The sequence below is a fragment of the Nicotiana tomentosiformis genome, chromosome 5 (assembly GCF_000390325.3).
Source record: "Nicotiana tomentosiformis chromosome 5, ASM39032v3, whole genome shotgun sequence".
Classification (NCBI taxonomy): domain Eukaryota; kingdom Viridiplantae; phylum Streptophyta; class Magnoliopsida; order Solanales; family Solanaceae; genus Nicotiana; species Nicotiana tomentosiformis.
The window spans coordinates 42,167,973-42,181,053 of record NC_090816.1 but is presented as its reverse complement, the minus strand read 5'-3'; the positions used below and the strand labels follow the sequence as shown (position 1 = coordinate 42,181,053).

The 13,081-nt window shown below is 31.6% G+C and overlaps 2 protein-coding genes across 2 annotated transcripts; both read left to right on the top strand.

The window, feature by feature from the left end:
* Nucleotides 1-9,939: 9,939 nt before the first annotated feature.
* LOC138892240 (uncharacterized) lies at nt 9,940-10,401 on the top strand. The gene has a single exon (XM_070175944.1). It carries the CDS (start codon nt 9,940-9,942, stop codon nt 10,399-10,401), a length of 462 nt encoding a protein of 153 aa, XP_070032045.1.
* A 1,397-nt stretch (nt 10,402-11,798) lies between these two features.
* On the top strand, nt 11,799-12,491 carry LOC104105301 (uncharacterized). Its single transcript, XM_009613560.2, has one exon. It carries the CDS (start codon nt 11,799-11,801, stop codon nt 12,489-12,491), a length of 693 nt encoding a protein of 230 aa, XP_009611855.1.
* Nucleotides 12,492-13,081: the final 590 nt, after the last annotated feature.

Genomic DNA, 13,081 nt, shown 5'->3' with positions numbered 1-13,081 from the left:
GCTGAGGATCTATTGGAAATAACCTCTCTACTTTCACTAGGTAGGGGTAAGATCTACGTATACACTACCTTCCCTAGACGCCACCAGTGTAAATATACTGAATTTGTTATTGTTGTTGTTGTTATACTTATATTCGAATTAGGATACTAGGGGCTCGAGGTGTTTCGGCACATTTGGGGCTAAGGGATAAATCTATGGGCATCGCGGTCATATGGCTTAGGTCACACTAGCGGAGATGGATTGGGGGCCGTAGGTTCTTGTTTGATGCGATCGCATGCAGGATGGGTTGCAATTGCACAGCGCCTAGATGGATTGCTCTTCGCGATCGCGAGGTATCCTGTCGCGATCATAATGCACGTTTTGTTGTCAGGAGTATTTAAGATCCAATTTTATAATCTTGAGCTTATTTAACCATTTTGAGGTTTTAGGTTCTCGTACTAAGGCTGTTTTAGAGGAGACTTTTACCTAATTATTGAGAGTAAGTGTTCTTGATTCGATTTTAATTATATATCATGAATATCTATGGATTTTAACAGCTAAAACTAGGAATTTAAAGGTGAAATTGATTTTTTAACTTGAAAAATAAGAAAGTAACTTTAGAGGATTTGAACTCGCACTGAGATACTGATTACATATTTGGACTCGAGAGGTTATGGGTCACTAGATTCGACTTTTATTTTGGGGTTTGACCACATATACCCGGGGTTGACATTTATTAATTTTGTTGAAAATTAAATTTATTTATAGAATTGATTCTTATGGCTATATTATACCTCGCTAAGTACTTATAGTCTAGATTATGGATATTTAGAGGTTTTGAAGCAAGATAAAACAGTATTGGAAGGTTAAAACTTGTTCGGATAAAGATAAGTATCTTGGTTGATTTTGATGAGGGAATCTTTCCTATAGTGATATTGTTGCTACATATTTAGGGATAATGTATATGGGAAGTAACAATCATTATATACGTATGCCAGTGTTTATCCAAGTTTAGGTTAGCATGTTAGGCCTCTCATGCCTTGTTTGCTACATGCTTTACTTTTTGTATGTTTTACTTAATGTATGATTACTTGGACATCTTATATATGTTAGTACAATGTTATATGTATCCTTCACATGCTAGTTTAATATGAATTCCATGTAACTATTCTGCATGAATATGAATATGAATATATATATGAATTCCATGTAACTATTCTATATATTCATATTCATATTCATGCAGAATAGTTACATGGAATTCATATATATATTCATATTCATATTCATGCAGAATAGTTACATGGAATTCATATTAAACTAGCATGTGAAGGATACATATAACATTGTACTAACATATATAAGATGTCCAAGTAATCATACATTAAGTAAAACATACAAAAAGTAAAGCATGTAGCAAACAAGGCATGAGAGGCCTAACATGCTAACCTAAACTTGGATAAACACTGGCATACGTATATAATGATTGTTACTTCCCATATACATTATATACGTATATATGTTAGTACAATGTTATATGTATCCTTCACATGCTAGTTTAATATGAATTCCATGTAACTATTCTGCATGAATATGAATATGAATATATATATGAATTCCATGTAACTATTCTGCATGAATATATATATATATATATATATATATATATATATATATTATTTCTTGTTTGAGATTGTTTGAGTTGTTGAGCTATTAAAGCATGTGGACTCATGTTCCTGTAGAGCGCATGAATTTACGTTTATGGTGTGTGTGCATAAGGATCCATCTATAATGAGTCATCCCCTCCTATGTCTCTCTCTTGGTGGCGTACGCGTAGGTTTGATTATGATATTATTGATGAGTTTGAGCAGAAAGGTGGAAGCTTAATTTGTTTAAATGATCCTTTGTGCTACTTGATGCATTCTTAAATACTTTACTTGTGCATATTATCCATATATGCTGATTTAATGCAGTCTATACATGTATTGAACTTGTTTAGTTAAGATAGTGTATTTTATATCATATTCTCTATTTGTGCATACTTTATTATGTTGTGTTATGTGCTTCTACTCTATCTCTGCTATGTATAGGATTTCATAGATTTATAAAGTGAGTACCTTTTTGACTAAACGCTCACTACTACTTTGTTGGAGTAGGTCAAGGTGCTTTCTAAGTACTAGGGTCGGCGTACTTATGCTACACTTCTGCATATCTTTTGTGTAGGTTCTGACTTGGTATCAATAGACCTGGGAGACTATTTAGTATCGTTGGCTTGAAGACTTAAGGTAAGAGCTGCTTGATCGATCTGTGGTGCCTTTGGAGTCATCTTCCTCTAACTTTCTTTTATTGTTTATCTCTAATTCAGAGAGTATAGATACTATGCCTCAAACATTTGTATTATGACACAATTGTAGTAGCTCATGACATTGTGAAACCAGTTTCTATGGATGTTTTGGTTATGTTTGCACTTATATTGGCAGTTTTAGTCTGATGTTATCTTATTATTTCTATTTAGACTTTATTGATGCATTATAATTTTTAGAATTGTGGATTATGCTTGTTGATTCGGCTAGCGAGTTAGGTTAAATGTCATCACGATCTTGGTGAGATTTTGAATTGTAACAATAATTAATCAATGTGATATGCATTGATGTTATCATCAACACCTAGTGACAGAGTAAGTTTGATTTGCGAAAAAGTTATTTTGGAACTATAATCCTTAGATTATAATACGGGGATTAAATTATGATGATTTGGTGAATATATTTGGTTGGTAGATATTCGATTTACTGGATAAAAAATGTGATATATGACTATAATAATAATACCACAACTGTAATATAAATAATTCCGACATTATATAAGATTAATAATACAATTGTGAAATAAATAATCCTAAAATTACTCTTCCTTAAATAAATGAAAAAACTCAACTAAACGCAATATAAATAATCTTGTTTTTTATTCAGGAGTTATTATCCTTTATTCCTTCAATGAATTATCCCCTTAAATTTTAGCTATCAGCTATAAAATTTAAAACCAAAGGCATTAAGTACCCATTTGATTCATGGCATTAGGTGGGTTATCCCGGGATAGAATTTGACGTTAAATTTTTGTTTTGTTTGGCTGTAGGTATTAATTAAGACCAATATAATTTTATACCACGATATTGAAATTAATTTATCTCATCTCTTAGATGGGAGCTATCCCAGGAAAAAATTCAAAATTGACCATGTTACCCCTCTCAAGCCCTTTCCTTTTCATTGTGATTTGAAGTGGACTTTGTAGAAGAATTATCCGGTGCTTTCTAATGTAAGTCGAAATTCTATTTTGAACTGAAATTCAGAAATTTTATAAGTGCGTTTGGATTTTTATTTTTTCGTATCTAAATAAGGAGGACATCGTAACAAATACATGTATGCAAAATCGTACAAATTGCAGCTTATTTTATCATCTATCGAGCTGTTTATATTTAATTTAATCATTATTTGAATAATTTGCTAACGAAATAACTTTTTTCACCAATAATGCTATCAGGGATGAAGTTCCTTGTTTAGCAATGGGGTTGTAAACTAAAACTGTCGCTGCACTTTGCTTTCTGCAGCTAAAAGCTTTTCTTATTTTGGTGTAGGCGATATGTTCATCTTTATTTTTTTTTTAAAAGGATTCACATGTATCTAAGTCACTAAAATAACTAAGTTTTAAAATGGAACGAAATTTTGTGCAAATTTATATATTTTGACTAAGTTTAATATATTTTTGATTATGCATCATATATCCCATTTTATTCAAATGAACCAGATAAGGCACTAGTACTAAATAATCTACGTATAATTAATTTCAAATTATAATCTTAAAATTATAATTTTGAAATAATTTGTCCGCGAACCAAACAACCCTAAATGCAATGGCCTATCGCTCATCAATTCAGAGAAAGCAGTATGACTTCCACTACAATTTCCCTACCCACCCAACCTCCAACCTAACCCTTAAAAACAAAAACAAAAACAAAGAAAAAGACTAGATGGTGTTTGGTTGTCACACTCAATCATTGTATTATTTCTTTGTCCCGTTATTAGTTCCAACCACAGCAAACTTCTTTAATTTCCACCATAAAATTTAATCGAGTCCCACTAATAATTTTAAAATATTGAAAAAAAGGAACTTATTTATTTTATATAGTCGTATTAACTTATTGTTGACTGTCTACTGCTCTCCTCATAAACCCCACTTCATTTACTTTCGAACCTTTCCAAACTAGGCCAAGCCATTGCATTAAAACAGGGGCGGATCTACGTATGAATTTATGATGCTTAAGCACCCATTAACCCCAACTTCAGCTCTGGTAGTTATATAGAAAATAGTAAGAGAATATATAAATTTGAATAGTCACCATCCAGTAAGCAAAATGTTTCCTGGGTGCTTTGGATCAAGGGTGGAAGTTAAGGCTTGCTGTGTCGGAGGTGCGTGAGTTTGATTCTGAGGCTAAACTGAGTTTTGAAATACAGCTGCTTTTTATGTTGGTATTGTACATGCGCCACCGACTTGTGCTACTTATCCACAATGCATCAACTTTTTCTTCTTTCCCAATTCCAAATCTAACCTCATTCTTTTAATTGCTATGTTTTCTTTTTGTTCTTTTTTTTTTTACGTTTTGTTTTTTAAATTTATTTGTCTCATTGTGGCACAGAAAAGGGAGAAAGTAAGAACTAAGATTTGATTAAAGTTAGAGAATTGAAAAAGAAAAGAATATGACTCTCTTAATAATTTTTGTGGCTCAAGGAAAAACGTTCCGAGTACTTTAGAAGTGAAAAATAGAAAAGCTTTGACAATTGTAAGCAATGATATTATTATTCATTATTTTTAACGTATGAAAAGTAATCGAGCACAGTTATGACTTGTGACTAGAATTTTTTTTTATCATGATAATATTTTTGGTAGTTCATTGTGACTTGGTCTAGAAGTCCTTTTAGATACTGATAACATTAACTATAGTTTTCTTATTAACTTTTTTTATTGTCGCGTTTGAATAATTTTGCACTTAGTATGCGCACGATTGATAGCAACTTTATGTTAAAGGAAGTGATGAGTACCCACGACCTTAAAATCATGGATCTGCCACTGCATTAAAGCCTTTGCTTCCATATTTTTCGGAGTCTCGAAGGGCAAAACTTAGTAGTCATATTTCAAATTGTAGCATTAAATCTATCGCAGTAATAATGCGAGCTAGTCATTTTTTTTTATTTCCGATGATATAATTTTAAATTTTATATTGAAAAATCTAAAATCCTATGACAATGATTATTTTTTAATTACAAGGTCTGGAAAATTGCTATTTGACATCCAATTACGTGCTTGCTGTTTAATTTGATGTTACCTGCTACCTGTGGCAATGTGCGAGAGAGAGAGAAAAGCATATCCCTCCGCAACTACCTTTTATACAATATACATCTATCGTGAAAAAAGGAAATAACAATGAAAGGATTTAACGCGCGCACACTCACACACCGGCGCGCGTGCATATATATATATATATATATATATATATATATATATATATCAGTTGTGTAATTATCATATATATATTAATTGATTATAACATATTATTTATTTATTTAATTTTCTATGTTATCAAGTTTTACTTTAAAAAGATCAACTGTTGTGGTAGGGCCACGTGTAATTATCTGGCTGTGTAATTACTAGGACAATAATTATACACCTTGGTAACTCCATAGTATAGTAATTATAATGATATTTTATTTGCCAGAATGTACTTACAGTGTAATTCTAATTGTCATGTTTAATTGGACAAGTAGAGTTATATAGTTAAATTAATTTTTTCAAATTAACCTAATTCAAAATATATTAAATAATTATCAATTGATAAATAAAATCTTAAAAGTAGTAAGTATCTTCCAACCAAATGATATTATTACTCTAATTCATTAATTGTATGATAAATATATGTATGTATAAGAAATACTAGATATTATACTAATGAATAAAAAACAAAGCAAGTAAAATACGAAATTATGTTTAACAACTAGAGAAAAAAAAAAACAAAATATGAGAAGTTATAAAATTATGTGAAAGCACACCATAAGCAAACATGTTGGAAAGTTAAAAAAAAAAAAAGAGAAATAAAAAGAATAATACTTAATATATTTGAAAAAGTAAAAATAAAAATAAGATTAGAAAAGTTATATTACCTTGTAATTACAAAGTAATTACTACAAATTTTTATATTCCCCATGTGAATTGGAGAGTATAGTTAGACCCTCTCAATTACATCATTTTTCGTGCTGATCAAATAATTACTTAGTCTAATAAATATTCCAAACACTGTAGCTATACTCAGTTACGTCCAAATTTAATTCTTAGATAGCTTTATAGGCTCTAGTAGAAATATAGAAAAATAATATACGGTCAATGCACAAATTAAACTCACATAAAAAACTAGGACAATAATGCAGGCAAAGTATGAAGGACCAATGAGGATATAGCATGTGGCTTAATTAGCTAGCAATCATGGTTAATAGTTCACTTCGCCGTAAAAAATAGTACTCTCTTTCGCCTAATTTATGTCATATTTTTCGTTTTTTGAAATTTAAATTTTTTAACTTTGACTCTGTATTTGAATGTAAAATTTTTGAAAATAAAATTTACATAATGAAAATTACGCAAAAAGTATTATATGTCACAATATTTAATAATATCAAATATTTAAAATACATATAAAAATTTACGATCAAACAAATAATTGTTTGACTCTCAAAATTCGAATTGCCAAGGAGGGTGTACATAAGAAGAATTCTTGTGGTGACCAAGAGCGTGTCTGGCCAAGCTTCTAGGATGCCAAAAGTACTTTTTTTCTCCCAAAAAGTACTTTTTTAAAAATTTAAGTTGTTTGGTCAATAGAGAGAAGTACTTTTGGCCAGTAGTAGAAGTAGTTTTTTGCTTTTGGGAAGAAGCAGAAAATTCTAGTTTTTTTCAAGAAGCAGAATCAGAAGTAAAAAATTAATTTATTCAAGACAAAACTATCCTCACCATAAATTTATATTTTTCAAATTATCCCATACTAATTTAAAATTTTTCTTTTCACTAGTTTTTATCATTCTTTTAAAATTAAAGATATCATATACATGAATCATATTGTAACTTTCCAAATTCTTTATTGAATTTTCTTGTTTTTGATTTTTTTTTTGTTTAATGTCTTGTAACTTTTCAAATTATCTTCTTCTTTTTTCACACTAAAGCAAATTATCTACATCCTTCTTTGGATTATCAATTCTCTTCCTACAAATAATCATTTACAATTTCTTCTGTTATATGCAATTAGTTCACGAATCTTTAAAATAGTTATCAAATCTAATTTGTGAAAATTACCTACAAATAATGTACTTCAAGGATGATAAAGGTAACTGGATCACCAACGCTAAATCCATTCTTGATCATACCTTTAACTTTTTTGAAAACTCCTACATGACTTCTAAAGCTTTAAAGCAGGAAGGCTATTACTAAAAATCATGACAATAATACTCATATAATTTATTTAGAAATTCTGGATAGACCTTTAGCCTTGGAAGAAATCACAAATGCAATTTTTTCGTTTAAACCTTTCAAGGCACCTGGTTCGGATGGAATTTATCCCTTTTTTTACCAAAGGTATTGGAACATAGTTGGTGATTCTATTATTAAATTCTGTCACACGGCTTTTGAATCTCAATCCCTTCCTTTGGGTATTAATGACACTTACTTATGCCTCATACCCAAAATTAATAATGCTACAAATATAAAAAACTTTAGGCCTATTGGTCTTTGTAACACGACTTACAAAATAATTACTAAAATTATTGCCAATAGACAAACAGTTTCTTCCTAGCCTAATTAGTCCAACGCAAACTAGTTTTATAAAAAAATAGGAGAGCTAGCGATAATGCTATTGTTATTCAAGAACTTATCAACAATATGCGTATCTCTACTAGCTCAAAATATAATATGTTATTGAAAATCGACCTTGAGAAGGCGTTTGACAAATTGGAATGGATTTTATCTATAAAACCCTTATCTTCTTCGACTTTCCCCCAAAGATTTCCAAACTCATTATGTATTGCATTTGCACAAGTTAGATTGGAATTCTAGTTAATGGAACCAAGACCAAGTACTTCAGTCCTAGTAGAAGAATTCGCGAAGGAGATCCTATGTCTCCTGTAATATTTATATTATGTATGGAACTTATGTCTAGGCTAATAGAAAATCAAGTAGATACCATACTTTGGGATCCTGTTAGAATTATCCTTAGGGGACCCTCCTTCTCTCATCTATTCTTTGCGGATGATCTAACCCTAATTGGTAGAGCTAATCAGAAAACGGGTAACTGTATTAAGCGTTGCCTAAATCTGTTTATGGAAGAAACTGGCTTGTCTATTAACTATGCTAAATCCAGGCTTGTCTTCTCAAAAGAAATGTCCTCCAGACATTACTTCCTATTTTGCAAACTTATTCAATATGAAATTAAGTTTTGAGTTTGGAAAATACCTTGGATTTTCCATTTTAAATCTAAAATCAAAACCAAAGGATTTCCAATTTGTCATTGATAAAATGCATAATAAACTCTCTCTCTGGAAATCTAATTTTTAAAACATAGCTGGTAGATCAACATTAGCAACCTCCACTCTTAGTTCCATACCTTCTCATCTAATGCAATATACCATGCTCCCTAAAAAGATCTTTAGTCAAATAGATAAGATCCAAATAGATTTTATACGGGGTACCACTAATACTAAGAAAAAACTTCACTTAATAAATTGGAAAACTATCACTTATGATAAATCAGAAGGAGGGCTAGGGATCCGCTCAGCTTTCAAAAACAAATATGGTTATGCTCACCAGCCTAACATGGAGACTTATTAATTATCCGAATACTCCTTGGGCTCAATTAATTTCCAGTAAATATGCTAAAAAAAATGACAATAAATTCTTCGTTTATTTGAGCAGTCCTAGTGAAAGGTTGGAAAATCTACATGCAAGGGACCTTGTGGCACCCTTGCAGAAAATCTAACATTAATGTTTGGATCTCTAGATGGACCCATAATGCCCCTAGACTTAGAAATAGTATTGAAGGCCCCCTCCACCTATCGGATTGTAGTGTCTCTCTACAACACCTCATAAATGGTGATAACTGGGATTTTTCAAAAATCTTCTTTGATCTCCCCAGCTCCTTAATCAATAAAATTAAAGCCACTCCTATCCCTAGCCAGTTAAATGGTAAGGATTATATGACTTGGGATATAAGTAGCAGTGGTTTGTTTATCTCTAAGTCGTGTTATAAGCTCATACAAGAAAATTACTCGATCAATCCGGAAAAGAAGCTTAATTACAATTGGATTTGGAATCTCCAATGAAATTAAGTTCTTTATCTGGCAGTGCATGTACAATAAAATACCATGTAGAGCCTACCTCCACCATATTGGAATCAATATCGATACCAATTGTCCCGTTTGCAAAGAAGGGCCAGAAGATGCCACTCATATCTTCATTAAGTGTCCTATAGCTACTTGTTTCTGGTTAAATCTTGGATTAATTCTGAAACAAACTGATGATGATACTCACTGGCTAATTACCCTAAAGAACTCTAACCTACACGGCAGTAACCAACATTGTCAATAGGTTAATATTTTTCCTTTTGCCATTTGGAATCTTTGGAAAAATAGAAATAATAATAATGTGAACAACCTTGATCAAGATCTTAATATGAATCTAGTTCTTTATCAAACATGGAAATACAACTGCTTCACTGAAAAAAATCCCCCCCCCCAACAATCAAAAATCAAAATAGACATTCGTTGGTCAAAACCCCCTCAAAACACTATCAAGCTCAATATTGATGGTACTTTTTTAAGGACAAATTTACATGTAGGTATAGGAGGATCCTTTCATAATAACTATGGCAACTGGATTATGGGATTTTACAAATCTTGTTATGCAACATATCCGTTGCAGGCAGAGTTACTAGCACTGGAGCAAGGCCTTAAAATAGCTTTGGATATGTCATTCTCCATACTGAAAATTAAATCAGATTCTTCAGACATGATAAAAATGATTAATGAAGACAATGCCCTTACTTACAATACTTTACTTAATTGCAGGTTATTGATGCACCAGTTGAAAATACCAATGATCAGGCATAACTTCAGGGAAGGCAATGCAGTAGCGGATCGACTAGCAAAGGAAGCTATCAAGCACTTCAACCCTAATAGATGTTTTTACCTTGCTCGTCCACCTCTTTTTGTTGAAACTGTATTGGAAAAGGACATGCAAGGTCTTTGTTTTAGATCAAGACTTTTAAGTACCAATGTTTGTAATAGCCTCGTAGCTTTGAACAATAGTAATGTCCTTAGGGACTATGTAGTAACTATGTAAGTCTTTTGCTTTATTATTAATATAAGCTTCCTTATCGTGCAAAAAAAAAAAAATTACCTACAAAATAGATAATAAATTTACAATTACATTGCATAATCTATCTATATATTATTAAAAGAAAAAGAAAAGACATTCACATTATGCCAGGTGGCAGCCTCACAATAGGCCACTTTACAATTTGGAACAAAGTTAGTAAAGTTAGGTAACAATTAGTCTCTTTTTGAATTTAAATTGTAAAAAAAAATTAAATTATACATTATGTATTGTTAATAATTAGTTACTCTTTTTGAATTTGAAATTAAACATACTTAACTATTTGTTTTATATTTTTTTAATATATTTACGCTCAATGCCATCTTTCAAGTTTGACGCTCAGAATCATCCAGTTATAACCACCATGGGTATACATAATTCTATCCGACAACAATCTTCTACCAATAACGAATTCAACTATTATGCTAATGAAGACATTACTGCAGAGATTGAGGAAGGAGATCGACCTTCTGATTTTTCTTTAAAAATGTAAGGCAAGTCTTCTAATAATATGGAGACGTTGTGTGATAGAAGTAGAGATGAAATTGTTGAGAAATATTATCATGTGTGAGTGACTTTACTTATTATTTTATGGTGGATTATCAATATATAGTAATTTATGAAATAGACTTCTAATTTATACCGAATATGTATGTTGATTATTCAAATCATCATGTAACAATAAGTAATTATACTAGCTAATATTATATTCTTTGGACTAACTATATATGTAAAATTAATTTAAATATTTAATATGTTTGTTTACTTTATGTTTTATATTTTAATTGAATAAAATAAAAAATAATAAAAGTCTCTTACGATAAATATTTAGGTTCTTTTTTCTCTTTAAAAGAATTATAAGACCTTGGTATTATCCTTTTTGGTAATTTAATACTCAAAATCACTTTTTAGAAATTTGGTCAAACATAATTTGTTTACCAAATATTGCAAAAAATACTTATTAAATGAATTGGTCAAACACAAGCATTTGTTTTTTCAAAAGTAATTTTGAAAAAAATACTTCTAAAAAAAGTATTTTTTAAAATTTTCAGATTTTGGGCCAAACGGGCTCCAAGTGAGGCAGTTTCCAATATAGACAAATGCTCCGGGCCTTACACGTATCTCCAAATATCGCACTTGCAAGTTGCCAAAGCATAAATTGTGGTACATGAAATAGGAACTTGGATCTACCTTAGCATCTTCATTCCCGATTCCTAGCATCAAATTTAGATACTTGCTCTTTCTCTATCTCATCCACTCCCATAAATTCCTCACACTCCTCTCTCTAAAGCTAGCAAAACAAGTCACCATTAGCGATCCACTTTTATTCTTTTTGGCTCTTTGTCACTCTAATTCGTAAAATCATGAGTGCATTGGAATCTCCGCTAGAAGCTTTAGCATTCAACTACTTGAGTTTCGGACTTTTTACGGTTGTCAACAATATATGGACGTGGTTGGCGGTGATAACGGCGGCTTTCAGCTTCTGGAGGATCAAAACATCCTCAGCATTGTTGAAATCGGCACTAGTACGTGGAGATTTTTCCGACGATTCATCTCCTTCGCTGCCGCGGACAGCGTTTGTACCACCGTCAGAACATGGTGAGACGGTGGCAGCTGATGAGCCTGCTTCAACTTCTAGGGGACCCTCAATAACAGCTCCAACTACTATATCACCGTTTCACAGAGTAGACAGCACAAAAGGGAGATTCACTGCGTACTATAAGGCGGATAATGTCCTTGGACCATGTAATGATGATGTGGACTGCCGCGATAGCACAGATAAAGAAGACCATGGAGAATCCAGAATTTCCAGTCAGTGGGTAAAGAGTTCCATATTATCGAACAATGGTACTGTAGAAGTGGAGGATTTAATGTGTAATGATTGGTATCAGAGTTGGGAAAAAGTTATTAGAACAAAAAAAGGGGAAATTGGGTGGTATAGTTACCAAGATTTGCATGTTATTGACGGTAACATAGTTAGATTGTGGGAAGGTTGTAGACGGCGGAGAGAAGCGGAAGCCACCGCTTTCCTGGGTGGCGTAGTTAGGATGTGGTAGGTGAGAAATGAGAATGGTGGTAGCAAGTTAATTAATGTTAATAGTAGGGACTACAATAATTTATTGCGTTTCATGATGATGGCCGATATTACGTACAAAAGAATTGTAAATACTCTCTGCACGCGAGTCTTTTGTAATTTTGATAATGCAACACTGCATTCTCATTCTGTTCCTTTTTCCTCTTTGCTTCTACTTTCTTTGCCTTATTTAGATTTATTTATTTTTGATTAAACCTTTAATTGTTGGTTGCCTTCTTTACATAATCACATACACAAATAAAGTACTAAAAGATAGTCCGCCATAATTATTTGGGACTTAAAAAAGACACTTTAATTATCAGAAATCAAATGAATATGGTTTAAGGACCTTTTAAAAAACTAATCTTCTGAAAACACCAAATTGCGAACTATGTTCATGATATTTGGTTGGTAGATTTAGCTTTATAAAATCCAATTGTTGTTCCACTTTCAATAATTATTAAGAACAGGTGTAATATTCCTTTATTTCCGCTTGAAACTTATTAAAGCATGGAAGGTGAGAATTAAAAGTACTTTGATGACGAACACGGCTACTGTTTTTTCTCATCTACA

What these genes read in the sequence shown, in the direction of transcription:
- LOC104105301 (XM_009613560.2), top strand. Translation starts at nt 11,799, where the DNA reads ATGAGTGCATTGGAATCTCCGCTAGAAGCTTTAGCATTCAACTACTTG.
- LOC138892240 (XM_070175944.1), top strand. Translation starts at nt 9,940, where the DNA reads ATGGGATTTTACAAATCTTGTTATGCAACATATCCGTTGCAGGCAGAG.